The following is a 23,835-nucleotide window of genomic DNA, read 5'->3' as shown; positions in this document are numbered from 1 at the left end:
CTCTTCCAGGTTCCGGTGTGCCGGCCAACTGGTCTTCACGTGTGCAGGAGCACCAGAAACTGGGAGACCAGCCACCCGGTGTGCATGCACGCACTGGGAAGAGGATCTTCCTGTTTCCAGCACGTGCACGAGCACCAGCCAGAAACCGGAAGACCAGGTAGCCAGTGCGTATGCACGCACCGGAAATCAGATGATCATCTTCCCGGTGCGCGCATGTGCACCGGGCGGCTGCACTTCTAGTTCCCGGCACATGCGCGCGTGGGCTCCCATTTCAGCACTCGGTGCCGAAAAGGTTCGCCAACACGGCCCTAGACTGAAGAGTGCTTGGTGCTCTCTGAGCTTGGTTGTTTTCTTGCAGTGCAGCCCTCGCACTGATGACGTTACCTAATTTGGTTATTGAAACGTCTGCCGGAAAGCCACCAAGCTCAGAGAACAAGCTCGTGTCAGCCCTGAGAGCTACAAATATTCTCCTTTTTTGATACGCTAGACCAGGGGTGTCAAACTTGATTTCATTGAGGGCTGCATCAGGGTTGTGCTTGACCTCAGGGGGCCGGGGGGGGGGGGCGGCATGGGGAGGGTGGGTATGGCCAGCTCGATATCACTCGTGTTGGGGGAGCCTGTGGTGGCCCCAGCCATCTGCCAGAGAAAATGGGCTCCTGAGCTCCGTTTTCGGCTGCGACGACCTCCTGCCCTAGACCCTAGACCTAGACCTGCCCTAGACCAGGGGTCTCCAACCTTGGCAACTTTAAGACTTGTGGACAAAGCAAAGCTGGCTGAGGAACTCTGGGAGTTGAAGTCCACTAGTCTTAAAGTTGCCAAGGTTGGAGACCCCTGCCCTAGACTATCCGGGGGAGGGGGGGCACACACAGCCCTCACGAGCTCTGTTTTCATCTGCAATGGCCTCCTGCAACTCTCTGCCAGGGAAACCGTTTTCGCTGGCAGAGGCACTTCATTGTTTCCAGGGTGGTCCCACGGGCCAGATCCAAGCGCCGCACAGCCCGGCTCTAGTTCCCGGGCCTTAAGTTTAACACCCCTGCCCTAGGCTCTCAGGTAACCAGCAGTCTGGAAGTCCCCATTTCCAAAATTTGTCTGCCCATCCCATCCCCCTGTGCCTCCTGCATCACTGCATAACAGTTTTCTCAACCTTGGCAACTTTAAGATGAATGGACTTCAATTCACAGAATTCCCATGGCTGGCTGAGGAATTCTGGGAGTTGAAGTCCACACATCTTAAAGCCGGCTAGCACGGCTGGCTGAGGAATTCTGGGAGTTGAAGTCCACACATCTTAAAGCCAGCAGGCATTGCTGGCTGAGGAATTCACACATCTTAAAGTTGCCAAAATTGAGAAACATTGCTTTATAACTTCAGCTTGTTATTTTAAAAAACCCATACCTTTATATCAAGGTATATATATGTATGTATGTGTGTGTGTGTGTGTGTGTGTGTGTGTGTGTGTGTGTATATTTTATTTATTTATTTATTTATTTATTATTTAAACTTATATACCGCCCTATCTCCCAAAGGACTCAGGGCGGTTTACAGGCATATAAAAAACATCAATATACAAATTAAAATAATCATTAAAAGACTTATTCTAATGCCAATAATTAATAATACCAATTTTTAAAAATAGAAATATAAATATTAAAATCAATTTAAAACCCCTCTAAATTTAAAAGTCTAAGCCAGTCCTGCACAGATGAATAAATGAGTCTTGAGCACGCGACGGAAGGTTCGAAGATCTGGAAGTTGACGGAGTCCTGGGGAGTTCGTTCCAGAGGTGGGAGCCCCACAGAAGGCCCTTCCTGGGCGCCGCCAGACGACACTGCCTAGCTGACGGCACCCTGAGAGTCCCTCTCTGTGAGAGCGCACGGGTCGGTGAGAGGTATCTGGTCGCAGTAGGCGGTCCCGTAGATAACCCGGCCCTATGCCATGGGCGCTTTAAAGGTGGTCACCAAAACCTTGAAGCGCACCCGAAGGCCACAGGTAGCCAGTGCAGCCTGCGCAGGATGGGTGTTATCACGGGAGCCACGAGGCTCCATCTATCACCAGCGCAGCCGCATTCTGGACTAACTGTAGCCTCGGATGCCCTTCAAGGAAGCCCCATGTAGAGGCGTTGCAGTAATCCAGGCGAGACGTCACGAGGCGTGAGTGACCGTGCATAGGGCCTCCCGGTCCAGAAAGGCGCAACTGGCGCACCAGGCGAACCTGGTAGAACGCTCTCCTGGAGCGGCCGTCAAATGATCTTCTAGAGACAGCCGTTCATCCAGGAGGGCGCCTAAGTTCGCACCCTCTCCATCGGGGCCAATGACTCGCCACCGATGGTCAGCCGCGGATTTAGCTGACTGTGCGGGATGCGGCATCCACAGCCACTCTGTCTTGGAGGATTGAGCTTGAGCCTGTTTCTCCCCATCCAGACCCGCACGGCCTCCAGACACGGGACAGCACTTGATGGCCGTTGGGGTGGTCGGTGTGGAAAAGTACAGCTGGGTGTCATCCGCGTACAGCTGGTACCTCACACGAACCCACTGATGATCTCACCCAGCGGCTTCATGTAGATGTTGAACAGAAGGCGAGAGGATCGATCCCTGCGGCACCCCACAAGTGAGGCGCCCGGGCCGACCTCTGCCCCCCTGTCAACACCGACTGCGACCGGTCGGAGAGATAGGAGGAGAACCACCGATAAACGGTGCCTCCCACTCCCAATCCCTCCAACCGGCGCAGCAGGATACCATGGTCGATGGTATCAAAAGCCGCTGAGAGGTCTAATAGGACCAGGGCAGAGGAACAACCCCTATCCCTGGCCCTCCAGAGATCATCCACCAACGCGACCAAAGCCGTCTCCGTGCTGTAACCGGGCCGGAAACCGGACTGGAACGGGTCTAGATAGACAGTTTCATCCAGGTGCAAGGAAACTGATATGCCACCATATTTCTACAACCTTCGCCGCTTAAGGTTGGAGACCGGACGATAATTACCTAAAACAGCCGGGTCCAGGGAAGGCTTCTTGAGGAGGGGCCTCACCACCGCCTCTTTCAAGGCGGCCGGAAAGACACCCTCCACCAAGGAATCGCCTGGAGCCAGCCTCGTGTCACCTCCTGCGTGGCCAGCACCAACCAGGAGGGGCACGGGTCCAGTAAACACGTGGTGGCATTCAGCCTCCCCAACAACCTGTCCATGTCCTCGGGAGCGACAGGGTCAAACTCATCCCATAAAATGTCACCAAGACCACCCTCAGCCGTCTCACCCGTATCACCGCAATCTTGGTCCAAACCATCCCGAAGCTGAACGATTTTATCGTATAGATAACCGTTAAACTCCTCAGCACGCCCCTGCACCGGGTCATCCCGCTCCCCCTGGTGTAGGAGGGAGCGGGTCACCCGAAACAGGGCGGCTGGGCGGTTATCTGCCGATGCAATGAGGGAGGAGGCGTAGCTACGCCTCGCTTCCCTCAATGCCACTAGGTAAGCCCTAGTATAGGACTTCACTAGTGTCCGATCAGCTTCTGAACGGCTAGACCTCCAGGAACTCTCTAGGCGCCTTCTCCGCGCTCATCCTCTCAGCTCCTCGGAGAACCAAGGAGCCGGTTGGGACCTGCGCCGGGTCAGAGGCCGCAAAGGCACGACACGGTCTAAGGCCCCCGCCGCGGCCCGTTCCCAGGCTGCAACAAGTTCCTCAGCCGAGCCGCGAGCCAGACCCTCAGGAAATGGCCCAAGCTCCGTCCGAACCCTCCGGTCCATCAGGCGCCTGGGACGGAACCAACGTATCGGCTCCGTCTCCCTGCGGTGGGGAATGGCGGTCAGAAAGTCCAGACGAAGGGGAGAGTGATCTGACCATGACAAAGGTTCAGTGACTATTTCCTTTAAGTCCAGATCTCTCAACCACTGACCAGAGACAAAAATCAGGTCCAGAGTGCCACCCACAATGTGAGTAGGGCCATCAACTACTTGGGTCAGGTCCAAGGCCGTATATATATATATATATATATATATATATATATATATATAGATAGATATAGATATAGATATAGATGTTTTCTGAGGTTTTCGCGGGTGTTTGTATGTAGGTCTTTGGTTATTCGGGTTTTCTCCCAGAAGCACGAAGCTGTAAAAACCAGCCTGAAGATGACGAATGAGACTTTGTCGAAACATCACCAAGACACTTCCAATTCTACATGGGAGAAAACCCGAATAACCAAAGACCTACATATATATATATATATATTTGTTTTCTGACAAATATTTGTTTTATATATATATATATATATATATATATATATATATATATATATATATATATATATATATATATATATATATATATATATATATATATATATATATATTCCTCCTCCTGGATTGAAAAATATAACCCCAGAAATTTGATATATTAACCATCAGAAATGCCATCCTGATTTAGATTACACAACGGGAATCTTTGCTTTATTTCACTGGCTTTATTCTGAAGTGATAACTTCCATATTGAATATCAGCCTGTCCCTTTTTCTCCAAAGAAGGCTAGCAAAGGACTAAGGATGTTTGGCTGATGGAATCATTCCCGGTTTTAGAGGCCAGCAGTCATAAAACTTGAAAAAATTGCCCAAAATGGAATCATTAGGTACCTTGGTAGATTAAGATCACATTCCCTAAATGACAGTAATGTTGCTTGGATTTTTATGGGCAATATTGTGGGTTATATTTTAATATCGCTCCTTTTGATGAAATGTTAATTTTATGAGAATATATATATATATATATATTCTCATAAAAAAGAATCATGTCTTTTAGCATTCAGTAAATATTTGGCAACTGCATCCGTTTTTAAGTTATGGCGCCATTTCAATAGCAGCATAACTCCCAATTGCGTTCATAAATCATATTAAAATGAAGAATGAAGACATAATTATAGGTAAAGAGCATCTTGAATATTTGAAGAAAAAAAAATCAATCAGCTGAATTTAAATTTGGATTCTAAAACTCAAATGTTGGCTACAGTTTAACGCTGCATTTTCAGAGACAAAATCTGATTTCCTCCCACCTCCAAAGTTGTTATAATTTGGAAAATTAATTTCAGCTCTAAATTTAAGCTCCGGTAATCTCTTGAATGACCTTATTCTGCTGAAAGGCAGGTAAACACACACACACACACCCCATAACAAAACCATACTGATAATATCCTAACTTGTACCTTTTTATTTTTTTTAGGTATTAACACATTAATAGCAAATAATGTTTATGAAACAGCTTATCCTCTACATGACGTAAGTATACACTTTTAATCCTTAATTTTCATAAGGACTGAGTTTAGAATGAGAGCATTGTTCATATTTGTTTCACATTAAATTCAGCAAGGTCCCAAATATTATATTGGAGAACAAAGAAGTGGTGGGGGTCAAGCTATTTTCCAAAACACCAAAAGGCAAAACAAGAAACAATGGATGGAAACTAACCAAGGAGAACCCCAACTTAGAACTAAGAAAAAAATTCCTAATGGTTAGAGCAATCAACCAGTGGAATAGCTTGCCTTCAGAAATTTTTATTTTATTTATTTATTTTATAATTTAATTTCTATACCGCCCTTCTCCCGAAGGACTCAGGGCGGTTTACAGCCGTATTAAAACATAAAATACAATTAACAAATTTTAAAAAAGAATTAAAAACAAATATTTAGTAGGCCGAATCAATTAAAACGGTCATAGACCGACATAAAACCCATATTACAGGGAGGGACTCCTCAGGGTACCGTCAGCCAGGCAGTGCCGGCTGGCGACGCCCAGGGGAAGGGCCTTTTCTGTGGAGGCTCCCACCCTCTGGAACGAACTTCCCCCAGGACTTCGCCAACTTCCTGACCTTTGAACCTTTCGCCGCAAGCTTAAGACACATCTATTTATCTGCGCAGGACTGGACTAGAATTTTAAATTTTAAATCTGGTTTTAACGGGTTTTTATTATCTTATTGTAGTTTTAATATTCGGCCTTATTTAATCAGTTTTTTAAATTGGTGTTTTATTTTGTATTTATATGTATGTTTTATTAGGCTGTAAACCGCCCTGAGCCCTTTGGGAGATAGGGCGGTATAAAAATGCGATTAAATAAATAAATAAATAAGTAAATATTAAAATTACAATTAAAAAATTACACTTAGGCTAGTCCCACACGATGAAATAATAAAGTCTTCAGTTCACGTTTGAAGGTCCGGAGGTCGGGGAGTTGGCGTAACCCCAGAGGCAGCTCATTCCAAAGGGCCGGTGCCACCACAGAGAAGGCCCTTCCCCTGGGGGCCGCCAACCAACATTGTTTGGTCGACGGCACCCTGAGCAGGCCCGCTCTGTGGGAGCGCACAGATCATTGGGAGGCTATCGGTGGCAGAAGGCGGTCTCGTAAATAGCCCGGTCCTAAGCCATGGAGCCCTTTAAAGGTGGTAACCAACACCAACAAATCCATCACTAGAGGTGTTCAAAGACATCGGACAACCACTTGTCTGAAATGGTATAGCTTCTCCTGCTTGAACAGAGGGTTGGATTAGAAGACCTCTGAGGTCCCTTTTGACTCTATTATTTTATATTCAGTTTCTTTGGCAGGACTGACAGGGAGATTGACAATATCTTTATATAGTGTGAACTGCTAAGGAAGAGCCTTAAGGATCAAAGTCTTGGGAGAAATATAAAGATTTGCCATCAAATACCCCTTTTTAGACAGGAGAGAGGAGCCTTCTCTCTCTGCACTCAACAAAGACTGTACAGAAATAGTCTTATTGCATTCAGTTTTGGTCGCCACGATGTAAAAAAAGATGTGGAGACTCTAGAAAGAGTGCGGAGAAGAGCAACAAAGATGATGAGGGGACTGGAGGCTAAAACATATAAAGAACGATTGCTGGACATGGGTATGTCTAGTCTGACGAAAAGAAGGACCAGGGAAGACATGATAGCAGTCTTCCAATATCTCAGGGACTGCCACAAAGAAGAGGGAGTCAAACTATTCTCCAAAGTACCTGAAAGTAGGACAAGAAGCAACGGGTGGAAACTAATCAAGGAGCGAAGCAACCTAGAACTAAGGAGACATTTCCTGACAGTGAGAACAATTAATCAGTGGATTAATTGCCTTCAGAAGTTGTGAATGCTCCAACACTGGATGTTTTTAAGAAGATGTTGGATAATCATTTGTCTGAAGTGGTGTAGGGTTTCCTGGCTAAGCAGGGGGTTGGACTAGAAGACCTCCAAGGTCCCTTCCAACTCTGTTCTTTTATTCTATTCTATTCCCTATCAATTTGATATGATAGTACTGCTACAGGTTCTATTTATTCAATACATTCTATAATATATTTCATCTCATTAACACCATCTCCAACCATCCTCCAATTAGATCTATGCTTCAGGAAGTCTTTGGGGAGTAAAACATGATAACGAAGGCACAATTAGAAGGTGATAAAGTGGAGAGGGATATGGGAAAACCCAGTTATTAATATTGCCTTTGGAAGTTGCTCAAGGAAATCGTGAGCTTTTATCAGTAAAATACTTTGGGGAGTTTAAGAAATCTAGGTCAGCACTTTCATTTTAGGAGATAGAAAAATTACTCTTGATATCTCTGCTAGCAATGAGAAATAAGTTTTTATCAGAACGGCAAAAGCCAATTTATTGGTCTGGACTAAAGAGCAGTTTTTATAGACGGTGCTTGGCTTAAAACGTTTCAACGTACAGTTTGATGCCACTATTAAATGTATATTTTAATATGTGTCATTGATTTTTTTTTTCAGGGTGAATATGTAGGTGAAAGCAAGGACATGAATGAAAGGAAGGTAAAATATTTGCAGCCTCATCTGGGTTGGTATGAAAGTTTTAACGACGGACTAGTCCTTGCAAATAGGTCTGTCGTTAAAAGACTTTTAGACAGTGGTGGGATTCAAATTTTTTAACAACGGGTTCTGTGGGCGTGGCTTATTTTGGGGCGTGGCTTGGTGGTCATGACTGGGTGGGTGTGGCTAGCTGGTCATGTGACCAGGTGGGCCTAGCTATGTGCATAGGAACTATTCAGTGGGATTAACCCTGTAAAGGGGAAAAAACAAAACAAAAGGAAATTTCTTCTAACAACCGGTTGTCCGAACTACTTAACTACATAACAACCGGTTCTACTGATCTGGTGTGAACCGGTAGAATCCCACCACTGCTTTTAGACAAACAAGATGTGACCAAAGCTGAAGTTCTCTTGATCTTGCACAGCTGATCGATCTTGATAAGAGATTGCACAAAAAGATGTTCCACTATTTTGGAGTCAATGTATTATTATACAGTGGTGGGATTCACCGGTTGTAACAACCAGTTCGCTTCGCACCCCCTCCAGAGGCTGGAAATGGACCCATTTCCAGACTTCTGATACTTCTGGTAGGCCCATTTTTTGCCCTCCATAGGCTCCAGAGCAGGTGTCTCCAACCTTGGTCCCTTTAAGACTTGTGGACTTCAACTCAGGGGTGAAATGCTACCGGATCGGGCGAGTAGATAGCGGAGTTTGGTTCTGGTTCGCCGATCCGGTAGCAATCACTGGCTGGCCACGCCCCCGAACCAGTCCACGGCCCACAGTCTAGCCTTCGCAAGCTGGACACCGGAACACTGGGAAGGCCACCTGCTCGCCCTCGGGTCAGGGGCTGGGGCCCATTTCCCGAGGCCCCGGAGCCGCCGCCTTCCCCAACCCGGTCAGGGAATGCACCATTCCCCGACTCTGGCCTTTCCCCGGAGCTGCCGCCTGCTCTTCCTTTGCCCACTTGCTGCCCGCTCGCCGCCTGTTCCCCCTTCACCTTTGGTCAGGGCCCAGGGATACCTCATTCCCCTGAGACCCTGGAACCACCCCCTGCTTGCCTCCTGCCTCAACCGGGTTGGGGAATGCACCATTCCCCGACACCACCCTTGTCCCGGAGCCGCCACCCGCTCTTCCTTCGCCACGCAGCGTATACTTACTTTCTTCCAGCGGCTGGCTGCCAGGAAAGGCAAGACTCCAAAAGTTAGAGTCCCTCTCCTTGAATCTGCCACCGCCATTGCTACGTGTTCCATGCACCGACTGCGCAAGCGCACACCCGTTTATTTCATTTATTTATCAGTGGCAGGTTGGGTGTGCACTTGCGCAGCCAGCGCATAGAACAAGGCGGCATATTCAAGGAGAGCAACTCTAGTAACTTTTGGATGCTTTCCTTTCCCGGCAGCCAGCCACTGGAAGAAAGTAAGTATATGCCGCGTGGCGAAGGAAGAGCGGGCGGCAGCTCCGGGATAAGGCTGGTGTTGGGGAATGGTGCATTCCCCGACCCGGTTGAGGAAGCGGCGAGCAGGGGGCAACTCTGGGGCCTCAGGGAATGGGGCGTCCCTGGGCCCTGATCAAAGGCGAAGGGCGAGCAGGCGGCGAGCGGGTGATGATTGGGCGGCAGCTCCGGAGAAAGGCCGGAGTTGGGGAATGGTACATTCCCCAACCCCATTGAGGCAGGTGGCGGCTCCGGGGCCTAGGTGAAGGGAGAACAGGTGGCGAGGGAAAGGGAAAAGGCAGAATAGAAATTAATTTTTTTCCCCTACTGGGTTCTGTGGGCGTGTCTTGGTGTGAGGGGGTTGTGACTGAGTGGGCCTGGCTGTGAGTGACATAGAGTTGGGCACACCCACTCAGTCACAGGACACACCCACCCACCAAGCCACACCCACAGAGTAGGTAGCAAAAAAATTTAGATTTCACCCCTGCTTCAACTCCCAGAGTCCCTCAGCCAGCAAAGCTGAGGGACTATGGGAGTTGAAGTCCACAAGTCTTAAAGGGACCAAGGTTGGAGACCCCTGCTCCAGAGGCTTTCCTTGAGCCTCCGGGAGAGATTCTCCAAAACCATTTTATGAAACAGAAGTTGATAATTATACTTGTATGTCTTTTCCATTCTCTTGGAAGGAAGTTATTTCCTTCTAAATAATCTTAAATGTAGTCCACTATTAGAATAGAACAGAATTCTTTATTGGCCAAGTGTGATTGGACACACAAGGAATTTGTCTTTGGTGCATAAGCTCTCAGTATATCTAAAAAGAAAAGATACGTTCGTCAAGGATCATAGGTACAACACTTAATGATAGTCGTAGGGTACAAATAAGCAATCAAATCGCATTAGGAAAAGTTAATCAATAAATTGTAAAGATATCAGCAACAAGGTTACAGTCATACAGTCATAAGTGGGAGGAGATGGGTGATAGGAAAAATGACAATTATTCTGTAAGACTATGGAATTTTCTGTTCTCTCTAGAGATTTTTGATGATGGGGATCTTTCAGTAGGAAAGATATATAAACTGATGCAAAGAATATTATGCCTGTAAATAATTTAAACACCGAAGGCAAGCATCTTATTGACCAATAGTTTCCTGGTATGGTCCTTATCTCTAAGCAGTTTTGGATGAGATACGTTTTGCCACTTAGTAACCAGTCATTAAGGGGACGCGGTGGCTCAGGGGCTAGGACGTTGAGCTTGTCGATCGAAAGGTTGGCAGCTCGGCAGTTCAAATCCCTAATGTAACGGGGTGAGCTCCCGTCATTTGTCCCAGCTTCTGCCAACCTAGCAGTTTCAAAAGCACGTAAAAAATGCAAGTAGAAAAATAGGGACCACCTTTGGTGGGAAGATAACAGCATTCTGTGCGCCTTTGGCATTGAGTCATGCCGGCCATGTGACCACAGAGATGTCTTCGGACAGCGCTGGCTCTTCGGTTTTGAAACGGAGATGAGCACCGCCCCCTAGAGTCGGCCATGAGTAGCACATATGTGCGAGGGGAACCTTTACCTTTACCTTTTTAACCAGTCATTATAGGGATGCAGTGGCTGAGAGGCTAAGATGCTGAGCTTGTCAATCAAAAGGTCGGCAGTTCAGTGGTTAGAAGCCCTAGTGTCATGTAACGGGGTGAGCTCCCGTTACTTGTCCCAGCTTCTGCCAACCTAGCAGTTCAAAAGCACGTAAAAAAGGCACATAGAAAAATAGGGACCACCTTTGGTGGGAAGGATACAGTGTTCCGTGCACCTTTGGCTTTGAGTCATGCCGGCCATGTGACCACAGAGATGTCTTTGGACAGCACTGGTTCGTCAGCTTTGAAACGGAGATGAGCACCACCCCCTAGAGTCGGGAATGACTAGCACATATGTTGGAGGGGAACCTTTACCTTTTAACCAGTCATTGCTGTTTCCTGTATGCAATACTTCATTTAGCTGTTTAGCTATAATTAGATATAAGCTACTCAGGTATCTGAGCCAAAAGCCAGGTAATTGATCATTTCTGAGAGATGTCCAGTTTTTAATCAGGTTTGGAGTCAGTGTATTCATCACACAATCAGGCAGATGTTTAGACCGGATTCGGTATTTCTATTCATCTATCAAGTTCTGTAATTGCTATAACGGTTCGTTGCAGTCAGCCAAATGCTCAGAGTGGATTTGGCATTTTTATCGATTTATCAAGTCCTTCCCAAGGACCTGGGATAAGCAGATCTGGATGTTTGACGGTGTGATCGACATAGTCGCAGGATGTAAACTGTTCAAATAGAGCCACCTTTTGCAATTGACTGATGGTGATTTTGTCAATGCCTATGGGGTTCGCATTATGCTTCAGATGTTTTGGGATTGCCCCCCAAGGCCCCTATTAAAAGGTAAAGGTTCCCCTCTCACATACATGCTAGTCGTTCTAGACTCTAGGAGGCGGTGCTCATCTCAGTTTCAAAGCCGAAGAGCCAGCGCTGTTCAAAGACGTCTCCGTGGTCATGTGGGCGGCATGACTCAATGCCAAAGGCGCACGGAACGCTATTACCTTCCCACAAAGGGTGATCCCTATTTTTCTACTTGCATTTTACGTGCTTTCGAAACTGCTAGGTTGGCAGAAACTGGGATAAGTCACGGGAACTCACCCTGTTACACGGCAGCGCTACGGATTCGAACCGCCAAACTGCCGACCTTTCGATCAACAAGCTCAGCATCCTAGCCCCTGAGCCACTGCATCCCTTATAAGGTCCCTATTACTATGGGTAATATCTTTGCTTTCTTTTGCCACACTTATTCTACTTCTATTTGCAGGTCTTTTACGTTTTGCAATTTGCTCATGTCTGCATGTGTTCTTTCTCCAGTTCTTTCTCTTCTTTTCCTCTTCTATTCTGCCATCGCCAAGTTCTGCAATGTCCAATCTCTGAACTTTTTTTGTTTTCCTTATCCACAGTTGTTAAGTCTGGGGGATTGTGTGGTAGGTGCTTGTGTGTTTCAAATCTAAAGTCCCAGAGAACTTTAATATCTTCATTTTTCTACTACTATGTCTATTTTGTGATCCCACCAGTTCTTCCCTTGCTGGCAAATGGCATTTCTTACATATCTTCCAATGCACTATTGTTGCTACTTCTTGCAACAGCTACCTAGGTGGCCCATGCTTTCTTCAGCTTCCTTGCATTTGCTGTCTGTTGCTGTGTTCTCACTTCTGGGTTTGTCTGCACTTGTCTGCATGTGTTTCCTGTTTCCTGCTTACACTTACAGTTAAAAATAGTTCAGCAGTTAAGCACTTTGTGACTGTACTCTTATTTTGCTCTGCGGTGCTATATGTAAACAGAATTTCTAACACTTCATCATGAATCGTTACCTCCCAAAAAGTGCTATTCTTAACAGAGCTACAAAAATCCAGGCGACCGCCGGTGGGCTGTAGCAAAAGCACACAGAGAACTCTAGTTCTTTGCTGCTGCTAATTCTTCTTTGGATTTTTGTAGCTGAAGGAAAGGAGAAAGTAGTGTTTGCTACTAAGTGTTGTGACCCAGGCCCCAGTAGGCAGTAGGAAACTCGGTTTGTGAAAAAGCAAACAAACTTGATTCAAACAGCTGAGCATTACTTCATTCCCTGTGTAGTTCAACTAAATTAAAGCAAATTCCTCCCAACACAATTCCTCAGTCCTATCGCAAAGCTTGGTCCAATTAGGCAAACTGCCAAAGGCCTTTCGTGGCAAAAGTCACAAAAATAAATGCAAGACGTAGACGAAGCAGAAGACGAAGCTACCAATGTTGTTTTCCGGCAAAGCCCAAACACCATTGCTGGTCGGTTTTAAGCCTTATGAGAGGGGCCAATCATCTCTTGGCCCTACTCCCAAGTCCTCTTTTCTTGAGCTGGTCTTGCCTTCTGGTAGCTCTTGTCATGCATGCATTAGGAACAAGCTCCTCCTGTTCTTCTTCCTCACTACTGTCTGTCCCTGGAGGCTCTGGAATCTGCACCTCACTCCCCGATGGTCCTGGCCCCACCTCTGCCTCATTGCTGTCTGACTCATTGCCAACTCCCAAGGCTGCTGGAGGACCACAACACTAAGGGGTGCAGAAAAGCCATGAAAGGATAAAATGGAATCAAAGAGACCCCTTGTCATGGTTCCGACTGACGAACCCAAGCCAGCAAGTCGAGACGATCAGAACTCTTTAAGCATAACTTTATTGAGTACATCATTTCGGCACTAATGAAGCAAAACCAACTCTAGTTATTTCCTACGGTTTTCACCTGATTAAAGAATAGATTCTTTTCTCCCCTCCTTCAGCCAGGTCAAATTGTCCAGTTAGGTGTTCTAGTGTTTCTATGGCAACTCCTTCAAGTCACTCCCAAACCTTTGTTGAAATGACCTTGGTTCCCTGCCGTGTCCCACTCCTCCGCTGACGGCCGGGTCAGGGAAATCCGAATCAGCCGTGCCTCTGCAGCTCTGCCAAAGTCCTAGCAAAGTTCTCAAGGCAGGCAGGAGACCAGAAAGTGACTTCAGCAAGATATGTTAGACTTTGCCTGACTCAGAGAATGCCAGAAAGCAGATCCTTTATATAGGCCATGGGGTGTGGCTCCATGACTCAGCACTTATCCAGGCCTGCCCCTCCCTTCCTTCTGTCGCCGCCGCCTATCAATTCTTCTGAAGCGAGGGTCACTCCAGTCTGCAGCTGTTGGTAATTGACCTTCCTCAGGCTCACATGCTGTGGGGGAGGGGTCTAGTTGCTCCGTTTGCCTGGGCATGGAGCCAGAGCTGGGGGCTGGAGGTACTTCTTCCTCCTCAGCCTGTCTGGGCATGGAGCCAGGGCTGGGGCCGGGAGGCATACTAGGACATTCCTCAGCGTTCGGAAGCAGATAAGAAGGCCCCGGCTGCGGTGAAAGCGGGCAAGACACAACAGTTCCCACAGATTGGTTTCTTGTTGCCATCTGGGGGTAAAATTCCAACCCTTTCCCTCCCCCCCCGCCTCCATAGTCTGTGGCAAGATGAGAAACGAAAAGATGGTTGTGACAGCATAGGCACATTTCGAAGTTGACACTCCTGCGAGAAGGAACTACATCTTCCTATGTGAAGGGGAGGTTGTGCATCAGTGCAACTGGACAACGAAATACTAAAAGAGTAGCTAAATCAGAAGGACTAGTAGGATATAAGTGGGATGGATATGATAGTGGAGGGGGACACCTTTGAGTATTTAGCTGGTTCAGGCCGGTTCGAGTGAACCGGTAGCGGAGATCCGGGTAGGCCTGCCCACCCACCCCGCTGCTATGCCATCCTATTTAGGCACGTTTTTGAGGCCAGGCGCATTCATGGAAGTTGCGCACATGCACGGAAGGCCAGGCACATGTATGGAAGGTGCGCGCAGCGAACCGGTGGTAACAAAATGTGAAACCCACCACTGCTGTAAGTTGCCTGGAAAAATATTCCAGTAGGACTGCTCTTCTTTTTATCCCCTGGGGAAGTGTTAAATATCCAAAGCATAAAAAGTTCCCCCACCCACCCTCCCTTGAGATGGTGCATGGATTGCTGACATGTGTTCCCCGAGCTGGGCTGTGAAGCTCCGACCGTAGATTCTCTGTGCATAAGATCATCTGTTTTCTATCTGAACCTGAATAGTTTCGGGCTTCAATTTCCTGGATTGCCCAGATCAGATTTTTAAAAGGAAGAGAGAGGGGTTTCTCCATCGTTGTTTTCTACCGGCCTCTCCTTTCGCTGGTGGCCCTTTAAAAATACAGATGCAACTTTTGTCCCCTGCCAGCAATACAGTGGCCTCCACTTTCTTTCCAAGGTGGACAGCCAGCGGGCATCTGGCTTGCATTACTTTGGAAAGGAAGGGCTGTTGATTAAGATTTATGGACCAGCTCATCCGGCAAAAGGTAAATCCTATTGAACCTTCTTCACATTCTCATCAGGGAAAAAGAGCCTGTGTGATAGAAGCAGGCCAGACATCCTCACAAAGGAACATGATGTGCAGCTCATGTTCTCCCTACCAATGTTCATTTAGCTCCGGAGATATTTGCCTGAGCAAAATCGGAATCTTACATTCACTTCATTTAAAAGATAACGTCCTCGTAAAGAAAGAGGGGAGAACATCATAAACCAAAAAACCAAATACTACATATCCAGGGGTGAGTTGCTGGGGGTTCGCAGGGGTTCAGGAGGACCTCTAGATGATGATGATAATAACAATAACAATAACAACAACAACAACAACAACAATAATAATAATAATAATATTATCAAAGTTGGAAGGGACCTTGGAGGTCTTCTAGTCCAACCCTCTGCCCAGGCAGAAAACCCTACACCATTTCAGACAAATGGCTATCCAACATTTTCTTAAAAATTTCCAGTGTTGGAGCATTCGCAACTTCTGCAGGCAAATTGTTCCACTGATTAATTGTTCTAACTGTCAGGAAATTTCTCCTTAGTTCTAAGTTGCTTCTTTCCTTGATCAGTTTCCACCCATTGCTTCTTGTCCTGCCCTCAGGTGCTTTGGAGAATAGTTTGACTCCCTCTTCTTTGTGGCAACCCCTGAGATATTGGAACACTGCTATCAGGTCTCCTCTAGTCCTTCTTTTCATTAAACTAGACATACCGAGTTCCTGCAATCGTTCTTCATATGTTTTAGCCTCCAGTCCCTTAATAAGATTCTGTGCAGTTCAGAGAACCCCCAAATCCCACTCCTGCCTGGCCCCACCCTCCCATCCTGCCCCTCCCCTCCCAAGAGTCCCCACACAGCCTGTTTTGGATGCAGGTAAGTGCAGGATGTGCACGGAGGCTCAGGGAGGGTGAAAAATAGGCCTACCGGAAGTTCAGAAGGCTGGAAACGGGCCATTTTCCAACCTCCAGAGCCTGGGGAGGCCACTTTTGCCCTCCCAGAGGCTCAAGAAAAGCCTTCAGACCTCAGGGAGGGTAAAAATGACACACACACCCCGCCGCCATGGTGCAGGAGGCCGACTAGGCCACGCCCATCATGGACACGCCCATCCAGCAACCGGGCAGAGAGCCCCTTGCTAAATTTTTTGAAGCCCACCCCTATACATATGTGATCATGTTATACAGTTATCATTGAGAGCCAGCTGGATCTAATGGTTTTTTAAATGGGGTTTTTATTGGATTTTATAGTTTCTAGCCAAATTCGAATATTTGTCTTTTAAATTTGTTCTTAATTTTTGTATTTCGTTGTTTTATCCTGGCTGTAAACCACCCTGAGTCCTTTGGGAGAAGGGTGGTATAGAATTGAAATAAACTTAAAGTTAAAGTTAAAGTTAAAGTTAAAGTTAAGACACCGGATTAGAAACTTGTTGTGATCCAGGCCCAAGTAGTTATTACCAGACACAATCAGTCCTAAACAAACATATTTTATTAGAACAGCTGAGAATTACTTCATTCTCAGCTTAGTACAAATTAGGGTTAGGGTTAGGTTTAGGGTTAGGGTTAGGGTTAGGGGATCCGGAGTTCTAGTTCTACTTATCCATGAAAGCCAGCTGGGTAATTTGGGCCAATCACCAGGAGATTTTGAGTTCTAGTCCCGCCTTGGCCATCAAAGCCAGTTGGTTGACTTTGGGCCAATCACCGGGAGATTTTGAGTTCTAGTCCCGCCTTAGCCATCAAAGCCAGTTGGTTGACTTTGAGCCAATCACCGGGAGATTTTGAGTTCTAGTCCCGCCTTAGCCATCAAAGCCAGCTGGGTGACTTTGGGCCAATCATCGGGAGATTTTGAGTTCTAGTGTCGTCTTAGCCATCAAAGCCAGCTGGTTGACTTTGAGCCAATCACCGGGAGATTTTGAGCTCTAGTTCTACCTTATCCATGAAAGCCAGCTGGGTAATTTTGGGCCAATCATCGGGAGATTTTGAGTTCTAGTCCCGCCTTAGCAATCAAAGCCAGCTGGATGACTTTGGGCCAATCATCGGGAGATTTTGAGTTCTAGTCCCGCCTTAGCCATCAAAGCCAGCTGGTTGACTTTGAGCCAATCACCGGGAGATTTTGAGTTCTAGTCCCGCCTTAGCCATCAAAGCCAGCTGGGTGACTTTGGGCCAATCATCGGGAGATTTTGAGTTCTAGTCCTGCCTTAGCGATCAAAGCCAGCTGGTTGACTTTGGGCCAATCATCGGGAGATTTTGAGTTCTAGTCCTGCCTTAGCCATCAAAGCCAGCTGGTTGACTTTGAGCCAATCACCAGGAGATTTTGAGCTCTAGTCCCGCCTTAGCCATGAAAGCCAGCTGGGTGACTTTGGGCCAATCATCGGGAGATTTTGAGTTCTAGTCCCGTCTTAGCGATCAAAGCCAGCTGGTTGACTTTGGGCCAATCATCGGGAGATTTTGAGTTCTAGTCCCGCCTTAGCGACCAAAGCCAGCTGGTTGACTTTGGGCCAATCATCGGGAGATTTTGAGTTCTAGTCCCGCCTTAGCCATCAAAACCAGCTGGTTGACTTTGAGCCAATCACCGGGAGATTTTGAGTTCTAGTCCTGCCTTAGCGATCAAAGCCAGCTGGTTGACTTTGGGCCAATCATCGGGAGATTTTGAGTTCTAGTCCTGCCTTAGCCATCAAAGCCAGCTGGTTGACTTTGAGCCAATCACCAGGAGATTTTGAGCTCTAGTCCCGCCTTAGCCATGAAAGCCAGCTGGGTGACTTTGGGCCAATCATCGGGAGATTTTGAGTTCTAGTCCCGTCTTAGCGATCAAAGCCAGCTGGTTGACTTTGGGCCAATCATCGGGAGATTTTGAGTTCTAGTCCCGCCTTAGCGATCAAAGCCAGCTGGTTGACTTTGGGCCAATCATCGGGAGATTTTGAGTTCTAGTCCCGCCTTAGCCATCAAAACCAGCTGGTTGACTTTGAGCCAATCACCGGGAGATTTTGAGCTCTAGTCCCGCCTTAGCCATCAAAGCCAGCTGGGTGACTTTGGGCCAATCATCGGGAGATTTTGAGTTCTAGTCCTGCCTTAGCGATCAAAGCCAGCTGGTTGACTTTGGGCCAATCACCGGGAGATTTTGAGATCTAGTCCCGCCTTAGCCATCAAAGCCAGCTCTCTCTCAGCCCAACCTACCACACAGGTTTGTTATTGTGGGAGAAAATAGGAGGAAGAAGGTGTGTTGGATATGTTTGCTGTCTTAAGTTATTTGTAAAAACAATAACGGCAAGATTAAATGGATGAATGGATGGATGATGGATAGATAGGCAGATAAATGATTGATAGATAGATGATTGATAGATAGATAGATAGATAGATAGATAGATAGATAGGCAGATAGGCAGATAGATATATAGATAGATAGATAGATAGATAGATAGATAGATAGATAGATAGATAGATAGATAGATAGATAAGAGTCAGTGTAATTGATAAGAAAAATTATGGCTAGAAAATTGGGCATGAGATCTGTGTATGAAATTTGGGGTTCAAATCTACAAGATAGCCTCCAGATGAGACCTACAGACAGACATGGTTGCCCAGTTTAGAAAGCAAGGGCATTTCTTTAGCAATCCTTGCTTCATTTGAGACTTTTTGGTATCTCTTCCAAGTGGTCCTCCGAACAGATAGATGGGATATAAATAAAATAAATAAAAAAAGAAAAGTATGAGAAACATACCTTTGGGAGTGAAATTTTCTCAACGCTCCAGCGTTCCAAACTGTGTTCTGGGCAAAACCAGGTCTGGCACATGGGAATGTGTACAGTAGATGACAACTGGAAAAACTACAGTTGTATATAAGCAGCCTCTCCATTGTGTTTCATTCTTGATTCTTACTAAGGCTGGTTCAGTACAGATAACACTCAACGTATGGTTGATCACTTTAGGTGATCAGCAAGCAGCTATAATGTCCTACAATCATGTGACGATATTTAACATCGGTTTTGCTGAAAGCTGGCATTTTTCCCCCCGGCAAAATCGTGCCCGTAGCAAACCATTAGCGTTTGCTTAATTGACCACCACAAAGGTCGTGAAATCAAATCAGTCTTGATTTTTACGACCATCACGACTTATGACTCCGATGGTCAGGCTCCATTACGGTCATAATTCGAGGACAACCTGTCCCGTTATTCTAATTAATCATACGGCAGCTTCTAAGCGGTCAGAATGACTTCGCGAGTGGGGCTAATATTGACAGTGCTATTAAGACGATGGATGATGATGTTCCAGATAGAGAGAGAGAGAAAATCAATTTGGTTTTATGTAACAAGGATACTTCGCTTTTCAATAACATGCTTCATCTTTTACAGCTCCTCCTCTTCTCCTATTCTAGGGATTTGACATATGCAGGAAGGACTCATCTGGGCTTATTATTATAATATTTAGAACCCAAGGTCAAATAGAAAATGGAAGTCTCAGGTCTGAATTCACATCTTTTGCAGTTTAATCCAGACTGGAATCAAGTGCTAATATTTCCCTTGTTGCTAATCGTTGGTACTGCTGTGAAGCAGGGATCAGGTGTGGCTCAGTGCGAACAAAGAGATGGAGTCCAAATTTTCTCTCTCGTTCCTTCCTTCCCTCTTTCTCTCTCTCCCTCTCTCTCTCCCTCTCTCCCTCTCCCTCCCTCCCCCCTCTCTCTCTCCCTCCCTCTCCTCTCCTCCTCCCTCCTCTCCTCTCTCTCTCCTCTCCTCTCCTCTCTCCCATCTCTCTCCCCTTTCCTCTCTCTCTCCCCTTTCTCCTCCTCCCTCCCTCCCCTTTCTCTCTCCCTCTCTCCCTTCTCCCTCTCCTCCCTCTCTCCCTCTCCTTCCTCTCTCCCATCTCTCCCCTTCTCCCTCTCTCTCTCCCTCTCTCCCTCTCCCTCCCTCCTCTCTCTCTTTCTCTCCCTCCTCCTCCCTCCTCCCTCTCTCTCTCCCTTCTCCCTCTCTCCCTCTCCCTCTCCCTCCCTCCCTCCTTCTCTCTTTCTCTCTTTCCTCCCTCCTCCCTCTCTCTCTCTCCCTTCTCCCTCCCTCCTCCCTATCCCTTTCTTTTCTCCCTCCTCCCTCCCTCCCCTTTCTCTCTCCCTCTCTCCCTTCTCCTCTCCCTCCCTCTCTCCCTCTCCTTCCTCTCTCCCATCTCTCTCCCCTTTCTCTCTCTCTCTCCCTCTCTTTCTCTCCCTCCCTCCCTCTCTCTCTTTCTCTCCCTCCCTCCCTTCCTCCCTCTCTCCCTCCCTCTTTCTCTCCCTCCCTCTCTTTCTCTCCCTCCCTCCCTCTCTCTTCCTCCTTCCCTCCCTCCCTCCCTCCCTCCCTCCCTCCCTCCCTTTCTCTCTTTCTCTCTCTTCCTCCCTCCTCTCCCTCTCTTTCTCTCCCCTTTCTCCCCCCTCTCCCTCTCCCTTCCTCTCTCTCTCTCTCTCTCTCTCTCTCTCTCTGGCACATTTATTCACCTGAACAAAGATGGGTCTTCCCATAAAATTGGAAAAACCCTGAGCAAAGTTTGGAGCAAGTATATATAAATTTCTTACTTTTAATTGGTGACATAAGAGGAAGCCAGCACACTCCAGATAAGGTATAGATCAGGGGTGTCAAACTCGATTTCATTGAGAGCCACATCAGCGCTCAAAGCGTGTGTGCGAACCGAACCGGTTGTTACACTGGTTGAAACCCACCACTGAATGAATGGCTGCAAAAACTGAAGAAGTTAGCAGAGATGGCTAAATTGACTGTTTTGATTAAAGGAAAAAAAATACTTTCATTTCTCCTTGGAAACTGCTTCTGGGCTTTGTGCTTGGGGGGGAGGGGAATGAAACTTTGATTTTGGGTTTTACGATTAGATAGATTTGTTTTTATAGAAAGGGCTAGTTTATATTATTATGAAATAATATAAAGTGGTGAAATGTAAAATTTGTTACTCCCGGTTCTGTGGGCATGGCTTGGGGTGGGGTGGGGTAATGTGACTGGGTGGGCGTGGCCAACTTTTTTTCTTTTTACACTTTTAAAAGCATTTTTTCTACAGCCTCTTCGCCTGATGAGGTTGTAAAAAAATGCTTTTCAAAGGTTCTGACGATCCCAGCTGAGTTGCCTGATCATCGGAGACTTTTGTTTTCTTTTAAAAGCCTTTTTTTTCCTTTAAAAGAAAAAAATAGCCTCTGACGCCAGGCAACTCAGCTGGGATCGTCAGAACCTTTGAAAAGCATTTTTTTACAACCTCTTCGGCCGAAGAGGTTGTAGAAAAAATGCTTTTAAAGGGCTCTGATGATCCCAGCTGAGCCGCGCGATCATCAGAGGCTTTTTTTTTTTTTTACTTTTAAAAGCATTTTTTCAGCTGAAGAAAAAATGCTTTTAAAAATAAAAAAATAAACCTCTGATGATCGCGTGGCTCAGCTAGGCATGGGGGGGGGGAGAGGGATTTTTGCTACCGGTTTTCCGAACCACCCACTGCCATCCCTACCGGATCGGGCAATCCGGTCTGAACCGGGAGCATTTCACCCCAGGGTAGATGTTAATGTCTTATTTTATTGACCCAAAGGAGTCGGAAGTCAATGGCTTTTTCTTTCTTTTCCCCTTCCTTTCCCCCACTATCCACTTCCCTTTTTCCTTCCCTAATTTCCCTAATATTTACTTTTGTATTCTCTTTGCAGGTCGTATTATAAATTAATTTTTAAAAAAACTATCTTAAAAGGTGCATGTTCCAATGCACAGACACCCCCCCCCTTTTGCAGGTAGTACCGCATTGAACGCTTGCTTATTCTGAAGAACGATCCCGCTATGCAATCCTTATCAGGTTCGCCTGGTTCGCCAGTTGCGCCCCTTCCTCGATCGGGATGCCTTATGCACAGTCACTCATCCTCTCGTTACCTCTCGCCTGGATTATTGCAATGCTCTCTACATGGGGCTCCCCTTGAGATGCACTCGGAGGCTTCAGTTGGTCCAGAACGCAGCTGCGCGGGTGATAGAGGGAGTTCCACGTAGCTCCCATGTAACACCTCTCCTGCGCAGACTGCCCTCGCTACCTGTTGCCTTTCGGGTGCATTTCAAGGTTTTGGTTACCACCTTCAAAGCGCTCCATGGCTTGGGGCCTGGGTACTTACGGGACTGCCTGCTGTTACCCCATGCCTCCCACCGACCCGTACGCTCACACAGAGAGGGACTTCTCAGGGTGCCGTCCGCCAAACAATGTCAGCTGGTGGCCCCCAGGGAAAGATCCTTCTCTGTGGGGGCTCCTACTCTCTGGAACGAGCTTCCCCCTGGTTTACGCCAAATACCTGACCTTCAGACCTTTCGCCGCGAATTGAAAACTCATCTGTTCATTCGCGCGGAGCTGGCTTAGGGCTTTTCTTTTAAATTGTCTAGATTTTTAAATTTTAAATTCTATTCATGTTTTAAATTGGGGTTTTTAGATTTTTAAATATTTTAATTTTTCGGCCAACTGTATAATAAGTTTCTTAATTCATTTTTAATTGTACATGGTTTATGTTTTATCTTGGCTATATACCGCCCTGAGTCCTTCGGGAGAAGGGCGGTCTAGAAATCTAATTAATAATAATAATAATAATAATAATAATAATAATAATAATAATAATAATAATAATAATAATAATAATAATAATAATAATAATAATCTGTTTTTGTTTGTCTGTTTTCCTCTCTTTCTCTTAGCTATTATATCAAGAGTGGGCACGATATGGAGCGTTTTACAAATTTCAGCCTATTGACCTCGTAAGGTAAAACTCCCTTGGTTAATTTAAATAATTAAATAATAAATAAATAAAATAGATATCTGTAATAGTCTCTATAATGCGTGTCACATAAAACTACTGGGCATTAGTCTCATACGTGGATCTTGCATAGTTGCCTCTCTTTTTACATCACCATGGTTGTTGCTGTTGTTAGAGTGGTGCGGCGGCCTAGAGGTAGAGCTCTCGCCTCACATTCAGGAGGCGGTGAGTTCGATCCCAGATAGAGGCAGATATTTCTCTTTCTGGGCACAAGGAGAATATATCTGCTGAATAAAACTCCGCATTGGCTACGAGAAGGGCATCTGGCCACTCAACTCCATTCGGTTGCCCAGACTCCACCCCGCAAGGGATTATTATGGGGTCGTTAAACAATGATGATGAGGATGATAGTTGTTGCTGTTGTTCAGTCACTAAGTCATGTCTGACTCTTGGCAACCCCATGGACCATAGCATGGCAGAGTCACCCCACCTTGTCCTCCCCGTCTCCTGGAGTTTGCTCAAATTCATGTTATTGTGTTGATGACACAATCTAACCAACTAGGCCAGGGGTCTGCAAACTTGGACTTCAATTCCCAGAATTCCTCAGCCAGCTTTTTTTTTTTTTTGCTGGCTGAGGAACTCTGGGAGTTGAAGTCCACAAGTTTTAAAGGAGCCAAGTTTCCAGACCCCTGAACTAGGCTATTGCAAAATCTCACTTCTCCAGTACAACAACATGGTTTGTCTATGGAGATTCTCAGTTACCCAGGTCATGGTTGTCCCAAAGGTGCTTTTTGCACTTTTTTGTCCACATTTTGGACAGAGAGGACCTTGGGTTTGAAAGAGGGGTCAAAGAGGGCATCTATTTCAAAATTGAATAGCCCGCTATCAACAGAGAGGGGAGAGAGACGACATCCTCTATCTCCGGTCTACAACACAGTCCTTTCAACAGTTCCCAGAAGGCTCCACACCCCATTTGCACCACTCAGGTGA

General features: G+C 46.5%; 1 protein-coding gene across 1 annotated transcript in view; it reads left to right on the top strand.

Moving 5' to 3' along the window:
* Positions 1-23,835, top strand: part of ANO2 (anoctamin 2) — a 207,727-nt gene that overhangs the window by 57,430 nt on the left and 126,462 nt on the right. The window contains exons 8-10 of the mRNA XM_058189662.1: positions 5,205-5,260; positions 7,752-7,793; positions 22,787-22,851. Of these exons, the coding sequence (XP_058045645.1) occupies positions 5,205-5,260; positions 7,752-7,793; positions 22,787-22,851 (163 nt within the window). The remainder of the gene's footprint in view (positions 1-5,204; positions 5,261-7,751; positions 7,794-22,786; positions 22,852-23,835) is intronic.

This window comes from Ahaetulla prasina, chromosome 7, assembly GCF_028640845.1.
Source record: "Ahaetulla prasina isolate Xishuangbanna chromosome 7, ASM2864084v1, whole genome shotgun sequence".
Classification (NCBI taxonomy): domain Eukaryota; kingdom Metazoa; phylum Chordata; class Lepidosauria; order Squamata; family Colubridae; genus Ahaetulla; species Ahaetulla prasina.
The sequence above is the reverse complement of the archived record's forward strand: the minus strand, read 5'-3'. Positions and strand labels throughout refer to the sequence as shown.